The 18967-nt window shown below is 45.9% G+C and overlaps 1 protein-coding gene across 4 annotated transcripts in view; it reads right to left on the minus strand.

Annotated features, from left to right (window-relative positions):
- Nucleotides 1-461: 461 nt before the first annotated feature.
- vwa3a (von Willebrand factor A domain containing 3A) overlaps nucleotides 462-18967 on the minus strand; it is a 51121-nt gene continuing 32615 nt past the window's right edge. For 2 of the 4 annotated variants that reach the window (XM_068003534.1, XM_068003533.1), the window contains exons 27-34: nucleotides 18106-18214; nucleotides 11390-11534; nucleotides 8051-8195; nucleotides 5007-5158; nucleotides 4038-4164; nucleotides 3058-3155; nucleotides 1376-1435; nucleotides 462-674 (exon numbers count right to left, since the gene is read on the minus strand). In XM_068003534.1, the coding sequence (XP_067859635.1) occupies nucleotides 1381-1435; nucleotides 3058-3155; nucleotides 4038-4164; nucleotides 5007-5158; nucleotides 8051-8195; nucleotides 11390-11534; nucleotides 18106-18214 (831 nt within the window). In that variant the 3' untranslated portion in view covers nucleotides 462-674; nucleotides 1376-1380. Of the gene's footprint in view, nucleotides 675-1375; nucleotides 1436-3057; nucleotides 3156-4037; nucleotides 4165-5006; nucleotides 5159-8050; nucleotides 8196-11389; nucleotides 11535-18105; nucleotides 18215-18967 lie in introns of those variants that run through there. The other 2 variants (XM_068003536.1, XM_068003537.1) reach the window with 2 other exon arrangements.

The following is an 18967-nucleotide window of genomic DNA, read 5'->3' on the forward strand; positions in this document are numbered from 1 at the left end:
CAATCACATCCAGTTGCACATCCCAGCTCACCTCCTCCACTCCTCCGACCCGTCTACTCTTTGCCCTCTGCTCTTTCAGTAATTACACCCCTGCCCTCTGAAACTCTCCCCACAGATCCATCCAACTGACCAACTCCAGCCTGCCTTAAAAAGCCTCTTTTCTGATCAGACTTTTCCCTCTCTCCCTACTGCTCAATGCTCGCTTTCTCTTTTCCTCCCCACTGTGTGGCATTTCTGTGAATGTGAGGGGCACAAAAGAAAATTTATTGGATAGCTCTTTCAAAGAGCCAGCACAGGCACAATGGGCCAAATGGTCTCCTTCTGGGCCGTATCAGTCTCTGATTCTAAATGCAAGGTTAATGTTGAAAAAAAACACAGACACAAACATTTTTTTTATTATAAATATTCATTGTGCATCTTAATTTGTCATAAAACATACAAAAATTACAATGATTTATCAAGGTATCAAAGAACACACTTCTATAAAGTTTACAAAATTTGAGTGCAAATTATCCATATAATTCACAGAAAAAATATTGGCTGAAATAAAGCATTTTAAAAATGTGTCATGGAATCATTCGAAGAATCGCCTCAAAATTTGCTGAGCAAATGTTCTTATTTCCTGACGTTGCTTTGTGAGGTTAGTTCCAAGCCAAATTACAGATTTGAGGTTCCTATTAGAATGAATTATATTAGTGAAATCAGTTTATGGACATTGACATATTAGCTACTTGGGATTGAAGAAAAAGACCTGTGTTTATACAGGTCCCTGTCACAGGTCTCAGAAACATCTCAAAGCGTTCCAGATACAATGAGTTACACTGAAGTGCAGTGACTGTTGTTATGTGGGCAAACACTTGGCATACAGCGAGATCCCATGTGATTAAGTGACCAGCTAATGGGTTTGGGTGGTGTTGGTTGAGGGAAGAATGTTGGTCCGGACATCGGGAAAATTTCCCCTGCTCTTCTTTGAATAGTGCCTGGGGATCTTTTACATCCACCTGAAGAGCCAGACAGGGCTTCAATTTAAAGTCTTATCCGAAACACCACATCTTTGACAGTGCAGCAATCTCTCAGAACCGTACTGAAATGTCAGAGTAGATTATGTAGCTGGAGTTGGGTTCGAATAAAAGATATTGGAGGATATTGGCCCTGGAGGAGGTTAAGTGCAGATTCACCAGAATGCTACCAGCCAGGGCTCAAAGGGTTAAATTGTAAAGCTAGGTCGGATAAACTTGGTTTTATATTCATTTGAGTTTAGATGGTTGAGGGGTGATCTAATCGAGGTGTTTAATATGCTAAAGGGATTTAATAGGGTAGACACAGAGAAACTATTTCCCCTGCCGGGGGAATTCAGGACATACTGATTACGTACTGTACTCATGTTCCGGTGCCCGTCTGATCCGGTTTCACTTGCTTCTCCAAAAGTAACGCTCTGTTGAAAATGAGAAGAGCAGCCAATTACACACCATTGCTAACTGTTTCACTGTGCACATTATACAGAACAGGGCTATCAATAGGATTAGCACTATATGGAACAGGTCTATCAATATATGGAACAGGTCCATCAATATTCAAAATAGGTCTATCAATAGGGATATCAATACATGAAACAGGTCCATCAATAGGGATATCAATATATGGAACAGGTCCATCAATAGGGATATCAATATATGGAACAGGTCTATCAATATATGGAACAGGTCCATCAATAGGGATATCAATATATGGAACAGGTCCATCAATAGGGATATCAATATATGGAACAGGTCCATCAATACGGATATCAATATATGGAACAGGTCCATCAATAGGGATATCAATATATGGAACAGGTCCATCAATAGGGATATCAATATATGGAACAGGTCTATCAATATATGGAACAGGTCCATCAATAGGGATATCAATATATGGAACAGGTCTATCAATAGGGATATCAATATATGGAACAGGTCCATCAATAGGGATATCAATATATGGAACAGGTCTATCAATATATGGAACAGGTCTATCAATACGGATATCAATATATGGAACAGGTCCATCAATAGGGATATCAATATATGGAACAGGTCTATCAATATATGGAACAGGTCTATCAATACGGATATCAATATATGGAACAGGTCCATTAATAAGGATATCAATATATGGAACAGGTCCATCAATAGGGATATCAATATATGGAACAGATCCATCAATAAGGATATCAATATATGGAACAGGTCCATCAATAGGGATATCAATATATGGAACAGGTCTATCAATATATGGAACAGGTCCATCAATACGGATATCAATATATGGAACAGGTCCATCAATAGGGATATCAATATATGGAACAGGTCCATCAATAGGGATATCAATATATGGAACAGGTCTATCAATATATGGAACAGGTCTATCAATACGGATATCAATATATGGAACAGGTCCATTAATAAGGATATCAATATATGGAACAGATCCATCAATAAGGATATCAATATATGGAACAGGTCCATCAATAGGGATATCAATATATGGAACAGATCCATTAATAAGGATATCAATATATGGAACAGGTCCATCAATAGGGATATCAATATATGGAACAGATCCATCAATAAGGATATCAATATATGGAACAGGTCTATCAATATATGGAACAGGTCCATCAATAGGGATATCAATATATGGAACAGGTCCATCAATAGGGATATCAATATATGGAACAGGTCTATCAATATATGGAACAGGTCCATCAATAGGGATATCAATATATGGAACAGGTCCATCAATAGGGATATCAATATATGGAACAGGTCTATCAATATATGGAACAGGTCCATCAATAGGGATATCAATATATGGAACAGGTCCATCAATAGGGATATCAATATATGGAACAGGTCTATCAATATTTGCATTGTACTTGTCTTCATTCCCATTGACCAAGCTGTACAGTGAAGCGACATTTTGCTGCTGGACTGAATCCTGTGAAATTTCTGAAGATTAAACAGGAGGTCAGATAATTGATAGGTGAATAATGGAGGACTCGTCTGTAGCACCAACCTGAAGGACTTAGCTTGCGTTAAGAATCGTCTAGCTTTATTTATTTCTCCAGAAAGCCTCTTTAAATCGTCGCCTTCAAATGCAGGAAGATTAGGATTCTGGAACCAGAAATCGTAACATTGGACAAATAAGAAATTCACTGTCGATCCCCAGTGGCAATGCTCACCATAAGTCAAATTAAATGTTGTTTTATAAGGACAAGAGTTTTACAGCAAGTAATGCACATTGTATAATCCTGCAAGGGTGCATCTATATATCTTTAAGCCCAATTGCTGTTAAATGAATAGCGAAACAGGTCAGAATATAATTGTTTAGTCATGGAATTTTGCAGCTTGGAATCCGCAGGTCAGTAACACCCAGCATTTAAAGGCAGTTTTGCATTTGTAATAAAGTGTGATGTTTCGATTGTGACATCTGCACTTACTGAATGCACCATTTCTAATATAATCCAGGATATCTGTACATATAATATTTAATCAATCCAAGACGTGGAGCCAATTAGCAATTCAATATTTACAGAACCAACCTCAATCATTATTTCTAAGTTATCGATACAGTAAAAGGTTTTTGGTTTATAAAATAAGGCTGCATATAGTGATACCACTATTCCCGGCCGGAATGGAGATGATTGGGTAATTCCCCCGTCAATCACGCCTGGAGACCGCACTGCTGGAAGTGACTGGGATTGATTTTATCCGCATAATTTGTATTATGTAACTATCCTCCACTCACTGCATTTTGCTGGAAAAATAATCCTGCTTTTATCAGGAGACTTTGCTGTAGTTTTGATCATGAGTTCTGTTTGCTGTAGTTTGTACAGACTGTTTAAATAGACTCTATTTGCTGTAAATCCCACCCTGTCTCCAACTCATTGGCTGACACGGTGGTGTCAATACTCACTGCGTATAAATAATCACTTACATATATGAGGAAATTTGATAACAGCAAATAATTTAAATAAACCGATGTCAGAAACCTACGTCTTCATCGGAAAATCCTCCCGCCAGCATTTTATGCGCTACCAGCTGACCATCAATGGCTCCATGGCAACGGTGGAAACGGCCTCTGGTCTGGGCAGCTAACTTCTTGAGGAACTCATTGGCGGTGCTGTCGGCAAGGGAACCAGAAATGAATCGGCAAAAGCACGGAAAGCTTCTTAAAGTGAATATAGAATCCGGAACAAGTGGGGAGTGATTGGAAGGCAGTTATCTCATCCAGCCTTCCATTGCTTAAAAGCCCCAGTGGAGAGGTGGGAGATTTACAAACAGCTCAATGGGATGGTGGGAAGAGGAAGAATGCTTCTGCCTAAAGCAAAAGCAAGGATAAGAAGAAGGAGAATTGGTGAGATGGAGTCATTCAAAACCTCAATCTCAAAATCTGAATTTGAACTATTTGTTTTACATTTATCTTTCTATTGGTCATTTTAAATTTTCCCCTTGTTTCAATAGTAACTATCAAAAGGGAATTGGATATATACTTGAGAAGGAAAAATTTGCAGGGCTATGGGGAAAGAGCAGGGAAGAGTGGGACCAATTGGACAGCTCTTTCAAAGAGCCGGCACAGGCACGATGGGCTGAATGGCCTCCTTCTGTGCTGTAAGATTGCATGATTAAGTCTGCCCTCATATTAAACAGCGGTTAAAGGGATTTTCATACGGTTGCATTAAATGCGTGTGTGTCAACATCAACCAGGTTCAAGCATCACTCTGGCACCTTTTATATTGTAACCGCAATCATGCCAGCCTGGTTATACTGGCAGAACACGTGGAATTGGGATAATGGAGTCTTGCTTCAGTTCTAGATGACAACCTGACTCCACTGCCAGCCCAACATGTTGGATAAGTCCTGATGAAGTTCACACTATCAAAGGACCTTGAAGTCAGTGACTTAAGGCTAAGTCTCAAGGAAACACACAGTGATCACCTCCAGCAGAGCGCCTCTGCGCCTCACCTGTCTAAACAGTTGAACGAAATGGTATGAATTTTGATATCTCGCCCCTGGTTCATTTGTTGAGTCTCCTTCAAGATCAAACTACAGCTGGTGTCTGGCTTTCCGTCAGTCAGTAAGTATATTCCCTGTACGTCCACATACTGAAAGGCCTTCTGTTTTACAGGACAATAAATTAGGAAAGCAAAGAGAGGGCATGAAAAAATACTGGCAAGTAAAATCAAGGAAAACCTAAAAATGTTTTATAAATTCATAAAGAGCAAGAGGCCAAAAAGGTAACCTGTGTGTGGAGGCGGAAGATGTGGGTTTGGTTCTTAATGAATACTTTGCGTCTGTCTTCACAAAAGAGGGGGACGATGCAGAGATTGTAGTTAATGAGGAGGAGTGTGAAATATTGGATGGGATAAACATAGTGAGAGAGGAAGTATTAAAGGGTTTAGCATCTTTGAAAGTAGATAAATTGCCAGGCCCGGATGAAATGTATCCCAGGCTGCTAAGAGAAGCAAGGGAGGAAATAGCAGAGGCTCTGACCATCATTTTCCAATCCTCCCTGGCTACAGGCGTGGTGCCGGAGGATTGGAGGACTGCTAACGTAGTACCGTTGTTTAAAAGGAGAAAGGGATAGACCAAATAATTACAGGCCAGACAGTCGAACCTCAGTGGTGGGCAAATGATTGGAAAAAATTTTGAGGGATTATATTAATCGTCATTTAGAAAGGCATGGATTAATCAAGGAAAGTCAGCATGGATTTGTTAAGGGAACGTTGTGTTTGACTAACTTGACTGAATTTTTTGAGGAGGTAACAAGCAGGGTCGATGAGGGTAGCGCATTTGATTTTGTCTACATGGATTTTAGCAAGGCTTTTGACAAGGTCCCACATGGCAGACTGGCACATGGGAACAACACCACCTGCACGTTCCCCTCCAAGTCACACACCATCCCGACTTGGAAATATATCGCCGTTCCTTCATCGTCGCTGGGTCAAAATCCTGGAACTCCCTTCCTAACAGCACTGTGGGAGAACTGTCACCACACGGACTGCAGCGGTTCAAGAAGGCGGCTCACCACCACCTTCTCGAGGGCAATTAGGGATGGGCAATAAATGCTGGCCTCGCCAGCGACGCCCACATCCCATGAACGAATAAAAAAAAGACTGGCTGGGGAGTCCAGAACCAGGGGTCACAGTCTCAGGATACGGGGTATGCCATTTAGAACCGAGAGGAGGAGAAATTTCTTCACTCAGAGGGTGGTGAACCTGTGGAATTCTCTACCACAGAAGGCAGTGAAGGCCAAGTCATTAGATGTATTCAAGAAGGAGATAGATATATTTCTTAATGCTAAAGGGATCAAGGGATATGGGGAAGAAGCAGGAACAGGGTAGTGAGTTAGACGATCAGCCATGATTATTTTGAATGGCAGAGCAGGCCTGAAGGGCAGAATGGCCTACTCTTGCTCCTATTTTCTATGTTTCTATGTAAAAGCCCATGGGATCCAAGGGAAAGTGGCTAGTTGGATCCAAAATTGGCTTAGTGGCAGGAAGCAAAGGGTAATGGTCGATGGGTGTTTTTGTGACTGGAAGGCTGTTTCCAGTGGGGTCCCACAGGGCTCAGTACTAGATCCCTTGCTTTTTGTGGTATATATTAATGATTTGGACTTGAATGTGGGGAGCTTGATCAAGAAGATGATATAAAAATTGGCCGTGTGGTTGATAGTGAGGAAGAAAGCTGTAGACTGCAGGAAGATATCAATGGACTGGTCAGGTGGGCAGAAAAGTGGCAAATGGAATTCAATCTGGAGAATTGTGAGGTAATGCATTTGGGGAGGGCAAACAAGGCAAGGGAATACACAATAAATGGGAGGATACTGAGCGGTGTAGAGGAACAAAGGGACCTTGGAGTGCATGTCCACAGATCCCTGAAGGTAGCAGGACAGGTAGATAAGGCGGTTAAAAAGGCATATGGGATACTTTCCTTTATTAGCCGAGGCATAGAACTGTATAAAACATTGGTTAGGCCACAGCTTGAGTACTGCGTACAGTTCTGGTCCCACATTACAGGAAAGATGTGATTGCACTAGAGAGGGTACAGAGTAGATTTACGAGGATGTTGCCAGGACTGGAGAATTTTAGCTATGAGGAGAGATTGGATAGGCTGGGGTTATTTTCTTTGGAACAGAGGAGGCTGATGGGTGATTTAATGAGGTATATAAAATTATGTGGGTGGATAGGGAGGACCTATTTCTCTTAGCAGAGGGGTCAGAGACCAGGGGACATAGATTTAAAGTTAATGGTAGAAGGATTAGAGAGGAGTTGAGGAGAATTTTTTTCACCCAGAGGGTGGTGGGGGTCTGGAACTCACTGCCTGAGAGGGTGGTAGAGGCAGAAACCCTCAACTCATTTAAAAAATACTTGGATGTGCAGTTGAAATGCCGTAACCTACAGGGCTAAGGACCAAGAGCTGGAAAGTTGAATTAGGCTGGATAGCTCTTTTTCAGCCGGCATGGACATGATGGGCCGAATGACCTCCTTCTGTGCTGTAATTTTCTATCAAATTGTATTGTGAAATCTTTTGTGACAATAAAATAACTGCTCATTACTAGCTATGGGTACAGAAAGAACCTGGTATCAGACACGACAACAAACTTGCATTTATATAGCACCTTTAAAGTAGTAAAACTTCCCAAGGAGCTTGACGTACAAAAAAAGGCAGATGCATCTATGGCCTGGTGCTGAGGAGGCTGTTGAAACACTGGGCCTCGAATACAATGAAGAGCAGGATGGCAATAGTCCGTGCCATTTACTGCGTGTAACACAAAATGAGCAAGGGTCTTTAAAATGCATAAATAAGAACAGAAAATTACAAGTTAGGCAGCATCTGTGGAGAAAAGCAGATCACGACCCTTCCCCAGAAACTCTTTGCATCTGCAGAATTCTTGCATTTTCTTTAAAGCGCGTGGGATTGGTCACAAATTACATCAACGCTCTCAACAAAGTCCAGGATTTTTTGTGACTGAATAAAAAAAAAGTCCTTGCAAAAGTGAAGCTGACCTGTAAAGCCTCCAGGGTGCAGGTGTTCCCGTGGGCAACGGCCTTTGATGCCCATTGAATGGCATCATGACACGTTTCATCTGTAGCCTCGACCAGGCGATCCTGCCAGGCGTCCACACACTCGGCAAAACACAGCAAGTTAAAGCTGGAACCAAAATAAAAACAAAACAAAATGAATAACTAGGAAGCTTCCTCTGGCACCTGACCAGCTCAAACACCAACTAATCCTATCAAAGCCCGTCTGAGCCGCTGTGCTGCGTAACGTAACTGGAGAAACATTAAAAAATGAGTCATACAAGTCAACATAAGAACGTAAGAAATGAGAGCAGGAGTGGGCCATACGGCCCCTCGAGCCTGCTCCGCCATTCAATAAGATCATGGCTGATCTTCGACCTCAACTCCACTTTCCCGCCCGATCCCCGTATCCCTTGATTCCCCTGGAGTCCAAAAATCTATCCATCTCAGCCTTGAATATACTCAACGACTCAGCATCCACAGCCCTCTGGGGTAGAGAATTCCAAATATTCACAACTCTCTGAGTGAAGAAATTCCTCCTCATCTCAGTCTTAAATGGCCGATCCCTTATCCTGCGACTATATCCTCTAGTTCTAGACTCTCCAGCCTGGGGAAACAACCTCCCAGCACCAAATGGTGGACACGTGAATTTGAACTGTTCCAAACTGTAATTGGTCATTGATTGCTCAAATCATAGTCTGGTGGAGAGCTGCCCTGTGTGTGAATCGCACACAAACGTCACTTTCCCTGCCTTTAGAGATCGCCTTCCCACAAGGGCTGCAAATATCAACACAGTCTCCCCTCACTCACATCATAAAACCATACAGCACAGAAGGAGGCCATTCGGCCCATCGTGCCTCTGCCAGTTTGCTTGACTTAAACAAGATTATCGTCTAACTGTCCCTCCAGCGTTTACCACTTTGAGCCTGGCTAAAAACTCTTCGCAGCCTTTCTCTGTTTATAAACCCGACGCCTGATATGTGGGTCCCCGCTCACCCTCCTTTTCCCGTTCTCGCAGGAAGTTGGGGTTTGGTTTCCTGATTTCTCTACCCTGGCCGGGCATTGGCCGGAAGAGCTGCCAATCAAACCTGCCACCACGCCCTCTGCCTTCATGCAAAGTTCAGCAGCAAGGGGCATTCCCCTCCCCTCCACCTCTACGTGTAAATGCTCGCTGGGAGTCCTTAGGATGAGATAACACTTGAAAAGTGCCCCGAAATATTTGAAAGGTGGAAATTTGCAGGGCTATGGGAAAGAGCAGGGGAGGAGGTCTAATTGGATAACTCTTTCAAAGAGCTAGCACAGGCATGATGGGCCGAATGGCCTCCTTCTATGCTGTATGACTCCATGAAGACCCCACTCTTGTTCCCAATCGCCGTGGGTCACAGTGTCAATGCTGAGCTTTAATACACATTCTCCAAATTCCTGTCGCCTTTCTTTTTAAACCTGTGTGAATTCACTTTGTTTTGAAAACCCAACCCTTAAAAGTACATAAGAAATAACAAAATAATAAAAAAGTAACTCTTTTCCCCCCCAAAATCTTTTCTGTGGAAAAATGGCCAAAAAAATCTCAACGCAAGAGAATTATCGAGGGAGTTCAAAAAAACCTGAAATGGAATTCCCAGTGTGTTCGGATTACCGCGACAGACTGAGTCTCTGCGTGATCACCGCGACAGACTGAGTCTCTGCGTGATCACCGCGACAGACTGAGTCTCTGCGTGATCACCGCGACAGACTGAGTCTCTGCGTGATCACCGCGACAGACTGAGTCTCTGCGTGATCACCGCGACAGACTGAGTCTCTGCGTGATCACCGCGACAGACTGAGTCTCTGCGTGATCACCGCTACAGACTGAGTCTCTGCGTGATCACCGCGACAGATTGAGTCTCTGCGTGATCACCGCGACAGACTGAGTCTCTGCGTGATCACCGCGACAGACTGAGTCTCTGCGTGATCACCGCGACAGACTGAGTCTCTGCGTGATCACCGCTACAGACTGAGTCTCTGCGTGATCACCGCGACAGACTGAGTCTCTGCGTGATCACCGCGACAGACTGAGTCTCTGCGTGATCACCGCTACAGACTGAGTCTCTGCGTGATCACCGCGACAGACTGAGTCTCTGCGTGATCACCGCTACAGACTGAGTCTCTGCGTGATCACCGCGACAGACTGAGTCTCTGCGTGATCACCGCGACAGATTGAGTCTCTGCGTGATCACCGCGACAGACTGAGTCTCTGCGTGATCACCGCTACAGACTGAGTCTCTGCGTGATCACCGCTACAGACTGAGTCTCTGCGTGATCACCGCGACAGACTGAGTCTCTGCGTGATCACCGCGACAGATTGAGTCTCTGCGTGATCACCGCTACAGATTGAGTCTCTGCGTGATCACCGCGACAGATTGAGTCTCTGCGTGATCACCGCGACAGATTGAGTCTCTGCGTGATCACCGCTACAGACTGAGTCTCTGCGTGATCACCGCGACAGACTGAGTCTCTGCGTGATCACCGCTACAGACTGAGTCTCTGCGTGATCACCGCGACAGATTGAGTCTCTGCGTGATCACCGCGACAGACTGAGTCTCTGCGTGATCACCGCTACAGACTGAGTCTCTGCGTGATCACCGCGACAGACTGAGTCTCTGCGTGATCACCGCGACAGATTGAGTCTCTGCGTGATCACCGCGACAGACTGAGTCTCTGCGTGATCACCGCTACAGACTGAGTCTCTGCGTGATCACCGCGACAGACTGAGTCTCTGCGTGTTATAAGTGTTATTATTCACTAAGAAAAACAGGCAAAAAATACAAATAACAGAGGAATCAGCACATAGTCTCGCACAAGGCTGAGAGAATCCTGCTGGATAAAGAAACAGGAGGAGGCCATTCAGCCCCTCGAGCCTGTTCTGCCATTCAATGAGTTCATGGCTGATCTGTATCCTAACTCCATCCACCCGCTTTGGCTCCACATCCCTTAATACCCTTGGCGAGCAAAAATCTATCGAACTCAGATTTAAAATTATTAATTGAACATCTACTGCTTTTTGTGGGAGAGAGTTCCACACTTCTACCACCCTTTGTGTGAAGAAGTGTTTCTTAACTTCTCTCCTGAATGGCCTGGCTCTGATTTTAAGGTTATGTCCCCTTGTCCTAGACTCCCCCACCAGCAGAAAACGTTTCCCTCTATCTACCCTATCAATTCCTTTCAAAGTCCTAAAAACCTCAATCAAATCACCCCTTAACCGTCTATATTCCAGGGAATACAAGCCTCGTTTATGTAATGGGGACTGTGGATCACAGGGATCCCACTGTAACTAATTTTCCTCACCTGTGGCTATTTTTCCTCAGTTGTTCCCAGATCAGTGAAGTGAGCTCCCTCTTCAGCTCGGCCAGATAGCGATCGGTAGAGCCAGAGGTGTCCAGCAGGAGGCAGACCCTCTTCTCCAAGATTGTTCCAAACAAACGCCTGCTTCCTACTCAAGGATATTTCAAGATAAAACATCTCTCGCAACAGAAAACATCGACACTACCCTGACAATCACACAGCAGCCCAACCACAGAACCTTGATAGGGATGGAGGGAGGGAACGAACGAAAGAAAGAAAGACAGACAAGGTCCCACAAACAGCAATGAGTTAATGACTAGATGATCTGCTTTTTAGTGATGTTGGTTGAGGGATAAATGTCAGCCAGGACACCAGATAGAACTCCCCTGCTCTTCTTTGAATAGTGGCCATGGGATCTTTTACGTCCACCTGAGAGGGCAGACAGGGCCCTCGGTTTAATGTCTGACCCGAAAGACGGCACCTCCGACAGTGCAGCACTCCCTCAGTACTGACCCTCCGACAGCACGGCGCTCCCTCAGTACCGACCCTCCGACAGTGCAGCACTCCCTCAGTACCGACCCTCCGACAGTGCAGCACTCCCTCAGTACTGCTGTGGGCCTAATGCCCAAATCACTGGAGTGGGGAAACATAGAAACATAGAAAATAGGAGCAAGAGTAGGCCATTCGGCCCTTCAGGCCTGCTCCGCCATTCAAAATGATCATGGCTGATCGTCTAACTCAGTACCCTGTTCCTGCTTTTTCCCCATATCTCTTGATCCCTTTAGCATTAAGAAATATATCTATCTCCTTCTTGAATACATCTAATGACTTGGCCTCCACTGCCTTCTGTGGTAGAGAATTCCACAGGTTCACCACCATCTGAGTGAAGAAATTTCTCCTCATCTCGGTTCTAAATGGCACACCCCGTATCCTGAGACTGTGACCCCTGGTTCTGGACTCCACAGCCATCGGGAACATCCTCCCTGCATCTAGTCTGTCCAGTCCTGTTAGAATTTTATATGTTTCGATGAGATCACCTCTCATTTTTCTAAACTCTAGTGAATATAGGCCTAGTCGACCCAATCTCTCCTCATACGTCAGTCCTGTCATCCCGGGAATCTGTCTGGTAAACCTTCGTTGCACTCCCTCCATGGCAAGGACATCCTTCCTCAGATAAGGAGACCAAAACTGCACACAATACTCCAGATGTGGTCTCACCAAGGCTCTGTATAACTGCAGTAAGACATCCCTGCTCCTGTACTCAAATCCTCTTGCAATGAAGGCCAACATACCATTCGCCTTCCTAACTGCTTGCTGCACCTGAATGCTCACTTTCAGCGACTGGTGTACAAGGACACCCAGGTCTCGTTGCACCTCCCCTTTTCCCAATCTATGACCATTCAGATAATAATCTGCCTTTCTGTTTTTACAACCAAAGTGGATAACCTCACATTTATCCATGTTATACTGCATCTGCCATGTTCTTGCCCACTCACCCAACTTGTCTAAATCACATTGGAGCCTCTTTGCATCCTCCTCACAGCTCATATTCCACCCCAGCTTTGTGTCGTCTGCAAACTTGGAAATGTTACATTTAGTTTCCTCATCCAAATCATTGATATATATTGTGACTAGCTGGGCCCCCAGCACTGATCCCTGCGGTACCCCACTAGTCACTGCCTGCCACCTGGAAAAAGACCAGTTTATTCCTACTCTCTGTTTCCTGTCTGTCAACCAATTCTCAATCCATGCCAGTATATTCCGCCCAATCCCATGGGCTTTAATTTTGCACACTAACCTCTTGTGTGGGACCTTATCTGAAAATCCAAATACACCACATCCACTGGTTCTCCCCTATCTATTCTACTAGTTACATCCTCAAAAAACTCCAGTAGATTTGTTAAGCATGATTTCCCTTTCATAAACCCATGCTGACTTTGTCCAATCCCGTTAATGGCTTCCAAGTGTTCTGTTATCACATCTTTTATAATAGACTCTAGCATTTTCCCCACTACTGATGTTAGGCTAACTGGTCTGTAATTCCCTGTTTTTTCTCTCCCTCCTTTTTTAAATAGTGGGGTTACATTTGCCACCCTCCAATCTGTAGGAACTGTTCCAGAGTCTATAGAATTTTGGAAGATGATCACCAATGCATCCAATATTTCCAGGGCCACTTCCTTTAGTACTCTGGGATGTAGATTATCAGGCCCTGGGGATTTGTCAGCCTTTAGCCTCATTAATTTCCCTAGCACTATTTTTTTTACTAATACTGGTTTCCTTCAGTTCCTCCCTCTCACTAGACCCTTGATTCCCTAACATTTCTGGCAGGTTATTTGTGTCCTGCTTTGTGATGACAGAACCAAAGTATGTTTTTAATTATTCTGCCATGTCTTTGTTCCCCATTATAATTTCCCCCATTTCTGACTGTAAGGGACCTACATTTGTCTTCACTAATCTTTTTTCTCTTGACATATTTCTAGAAGCTTTTACAGTCAGTTTTTATGTTCCCTGCTAGTTTACTCTCATACTCAATTTTTCCCCTCTTAATCAATCTCTTTGTCCTCCTTTGCTGAATTCTGAACTGCTCCCAATCCTCAGGCTTGCCGCTTTTTCTGGCAATTTTATATGTCTCCTCTTTGGATCTAATACTATCCCTAATTTCTTTTGTAAGCCACGGTTGAGCCACTTTTCCTGTTTTATTTTTGCACCAGACAGGAATGAATAATTGTTGTAATTCCTGCACACGTTCTTTAAATATTAGCCATTGCCAATCCACCGTCATCCCTTTTAGTAAAGTTCCCCAATCTATCATCGCCAACTCGCACCTCATACTTTCATAATTTCCTTTATTTAGATTCAGGACCCTAGTTTCGGATTCAACTACTTCACTCTCCATCTTAATGAGGAATTCGATCATGTTATGGTCGCTCTTCCCTAAGGGACCCCGCACAACAAGATTGTTAATTAATCCTTTCTCATTGCACAATACCCAGTCTAGGATCGCCTGTTCTCTGGTTGGTTGCTCAACATATTGGTCTAGAAAACCATCACGTACACACTCCAGGAATTCCTCCCCCACAGTATTATTGCTAATTTGGTTTGACCAATCTAGATGTCGATTAAAGTCACCCATGATTATAGTTGTACCCTTCTTGCATGCGTCTCTAATTTCCTGTTTAATGCCCTCCCCTACATCTCCACTACTGTTTGGGGGCCTATAGACAACCCCCACCAACGTTTTCTGCCCCTTGGTGTTTCTTAGCTCCACCCATACAGATTCCACATTGTGATTTTCCGAGCCAATATCCTTCCTCACTATTGCATTGATTTCCTCCTTTACTAACTACGCTACCCCACCTTCTTTCCCTTTTTGCCTGTCCTTCCTAAATATTGAATACCCCTGGGTGTTCAGTTCCCATTCTTGGTCACCCTGCAGCCATGTCTCCGGAATCGCAACTATATCAGAACCGTTAATATCTATCTGCGCTGTTAATTCATCTAGCTTACTGCGAATGCTCCGTGCATTAAGACACAATGCCTTTAGACTTGTCTTTTTAAGATTGCTAGTCATCATGGTTTTATTTTGCACTTTGGCCCTATTTTTTTTCGCCCTTGTTTTCTCTGCCTTCCACTATTGCTTCTTCCCTTTCTGTCTTTTGTTTCTATCCTTGTTTCCCCCTCCTCTGTCTCCCTGCTCAGGTTTCATCCCCCTGCCATTCTAGTTTAAACCTTCCCCAACACCAATAGCAAACACCCCGCGAGGACATTGGTCCCGGTCTTGCTCGGGTGTAACCCGTCCCGCTTGTACAGGTCCCACCTTCCCCAGAACCGGTCCCAATGTCCCAGGAATCTAAATCCCTCCCTCCTACACCATCCCTGCAGCCACGCATTCATCTGGTCTATTCTCCTGTTCCTATACTCACTAGCACGTGGCACCGGTAGTAATCCTGAGATCACTACCTTTGAGGTCCTGCTTTTTAATTTATATCCTAACTCTTTAAATTCAACTTGCAGGACCTCATCCCTTTTTTTTAACCTATGTCGTTGGTACCGATATGGACCACGACTGCTGGCTGTTCACCCTCCCCCCTCCAGGATGCCCTGCAGCCGCTCTGTGACATCCTTGACCCTAGCACCAGGGAGGCAACATACCATCCTGGAGTCACGTTTGCGGCCGCAGAAACGCCTATCTGTTCCCCTTACAATTGAATCCCCTATCACTATAGCCCTGCCACTCTTCTTCCTCCCCTCCTGTGCAGCAGAGCCACCCGTGGTGCCCCGAACCTGGCTCTTGCTGCTTTCCCCTGATAAGCCATCTCCCCCAACAGTATCCAAAGTGGTATATCTGTTTGAGAGGGAGATGGCCCCAGGGGACTCCTGCTCTACCTGCCTGGTCCTTTTACTCTGCCTGGCGGTCACCCATTTCCTTTCTGCCTGCGTAATCTTTACCTGCGGTGTGACCACCTCACTGAACGTGCTATCCACGATAGTCTCAGCATCGTGGATGCTCCACAGTGAATCCACCCGCAGCTCCAGCTCCGAAATACGGTTAGCCAGTAGCTGCAGCTGGACACACTTCCTGCACACATGGTCGCCAGGGACACCTGTAATGTCCATGACTTCCCACATAGTGCAGGAGGAGCATATCACGGGTGCGAGCTGTGCTGCCATGACTTGCCTTAGATTTACACCGCGCTCACCTCTCGGACTCTCCTTTTACACTGCGCTCACCTCTCAGACTCTCCTTTTACACCGCGCTCACCTCTCGGACTCTCCTTTTACACTGCGCTCACCTCTCGGACTCCCCTTTTACACTGCGCTCACCTCTCGAACTCTCCTCCCGCTCTCAGACTCTCCTTTTACACTGCGCTCACCTCTCGAACTCCCCTTTTACACTGCGCTCACCTCTCAGACTCTCCTTTTACACTGCGCTCACCTCTCGGACTCCCCTTTTACACTGCGCTCACCTCTCTGACTCTCCTCCCACTCTCAGACTCCCCTTTTACACTGCGCTCACCTCTCGGACTCCCCTTTTACACTGCGCTCACCTCTCGGACTCTCCTCCCGCTCTCGGGCTCTCCTTTTACACCGCGCTCACCTCTCGAACTCCCCTTTTACACTGCGCTCACCTCTCGGACTCTCCTCTTACACTGCGCTCACCTCTCGGACTCCCCTTTTACACTGCGCTCACCTCTCGGACTCTCCTCCCACTCTCAGACTCCCCTTTTACACCGCGCTCACCTCTCGAACTCCCCTTTTACACCGCGCTCACCTCTCGAACTCCCCTTTTACACTGCGCTCACCTCTCGGGCTCTCCTTTTACACTGCGCTCACCTCTCGAACTCCCCTTTTACACTGCGCTCACCTCTCGAACTCCCCTTTTACACTGCGCTCACCTCTCAGACTCTCCTCTTACACTGCGCTCACCTCTCTGACTCTCCTCTTACACTGCGCTCACCTCTCTGACTCTCCTCCCGCTCTCAGACTCTCCTCTTACACTGCGCTCACCTCTCGGACTCTCCTCTTACACTGCGCTCACCTCTCTGACTCTCCTCCCGCTCTCAGACTCTCCTCTTACACTGCGCTCACCTCTCAGACTCTCCTTTTACACTGCGCTCACCTCTCGAACTCCCCTTTTACACTGCGCTCACCTCTCGGACTCTCCTCTTACACTGCGCTCACCTCTCTGACTCTCCTCCCGCTCTCAGACTCTCCTCTTACACTGCGCTCACCTCTCGGACTCTCCTCTTACACTGCGCTCACCTCTCGAACTCCCCTTTTACACTGCGCTCACCTCTCGAACTCTCCTCTTACACTGCGCTCACCTCTCGAACTCCCCTTTTACACCGCGCTCACCTCTCGGACTCTCCTCTTACACTGCGCTCACCTCTCGAACTCTCCTTTTACACTGCGCTCACCTCTCGGACTCTCCTCTTACACTGCGCTCACCTCTCGGACTCTCCTCTTACACTGCGCTCACCTCTCGAACTCTCCTTTTACACTGCGCTCACCTCTCGGACTCTCCTCTTACACTGCGCTCACCTCTCGGACTCTCCTCCCGCTCTCGTACTTGAACTCACAACCTTCTCACTCAGAGACGGGAGTGCTACTGTGGGAGAGCCACGTCTGACACACAGTCATGCACTAAGATCACCAAAAGTGTCGCCAAAACCCAGTCACTGTACAAATCACCACACAAAATACACGGAAATGCTTTCAGCTGCTGCCTGAATCCTAACTCTCACCAAGTCCTGCTCACCCATCATTCCTATGCCCACTGACCTACATTGGCTCCCAGTCCCATAATCCCTCCAATTTAAAGTTCTTCTACCTGTGTTTAAATCACTCGCCCCTCCCTATCTCTGTAACCTCCTCAGGCCCAACAACCCTCCGTGTTCCTCCAACTCTGGCCTCTTGTGCATTCCCCCACTCCCATCGCTCCACCATTGGCGGCCGTGCCTTCAGTTGTCTAGGCTCTCAGCTCTGCAATTCCCTCCCTAAACTTCTCCGCCTCTCCCTCCTCCAAGACCCTTTGACCAAGCTTTTGGTCACCTGTCCGAATATCTCCTTCTTTGGCTCGGTGTCAAATTTTGTTTGATAATCGCTCCTGTGAAGCATCTTGGGACGTTTTCCTCCATTAAAGGCGCTATATAAATGCAGGCTGTTGTTATTTTCGGTTGGCTTTGTCCTTACAGTCTGTGATTACGCACAGATCTCACCTGATAGTAGCCACTGCAATCGCTGCAGGTATCGACGCAGGACTCTCTCCACCTGCTCAATGTACTCTTCCAGCTCACGAGGCTGTAACTGGAGATGCTTCACAACGCCCTGGAAGTGTAAACCGTAAAGTGGACGCTCAGTCTTTGGCCAATCAAACATCGAATCCTAATCAACCCCTAGTCCCTGATCATATCAAAACACCTCAAAGTGTTTCACGCGTTTTTTGGGGACTGCCCTCTTGTTGTGAAGGTAAACGCATCTGCCACTGCACACCGGGGACATCCCATAAACAGCAATGAGATGAACGTGTTGGCAGAGGGAAGCATGAAGGCCCGGGACCCCGGGAGAACTTCCTGCTCTTCTTCCCCCAGGTACTAAGGGATATGGAACCAAGGCGAGTAGATGGACTTGATACAGATCGGCCATGATCTAATTGAATGGCGGAACAGGCTCGAGGGGCTGAATGGCCTCCTCTTGTTCCTATGTTCCATAGTGCAGTGGGATCTTTAACATCCACCTGAGCAGGTTCGTGGGTGGGGGGGTCCTCAGTTTAACATCTCATCTGAAGTGGGTGAACCTCTGACAGGGCTGCACCCCATCGGTGCTGCACTGAAACGTCAGCCCAAAACCCCCGGTACGGGGCTCGAACTCACAACCCTCTGACCCAGAGCCGAGCCAAGCAGTCGTTGGCAGGAATTAAAGGGTTTGAAAGACAAAGGAACTACTTAAGGAATTGGTATTTCCAATTATTGCGAGTTCAAACATCTGGAATCCCCAATCTCAGGGGGCGTTCAGTTATTATTATTCCATTTGGGTCTCTAGTGTGAACTCAGAGGCGAGAGTGTTTACACACTGAGCCAC

Source organism: Heptranchias perlo, chromosome 22, assembly GCF_035084215.1.
Source record: "Heptranchias perlo isolate sHepPer1 chromosome 22, sHepPer1.hap1, whole genome shotgun sequence".
NCBI classification, from domain to species: Eukaryota; Metazoa; Chordata; class Chondrichthyes; order Hexanchiformes; family Hexanchidae; genus Heptranchias; species Heptranchias perlo.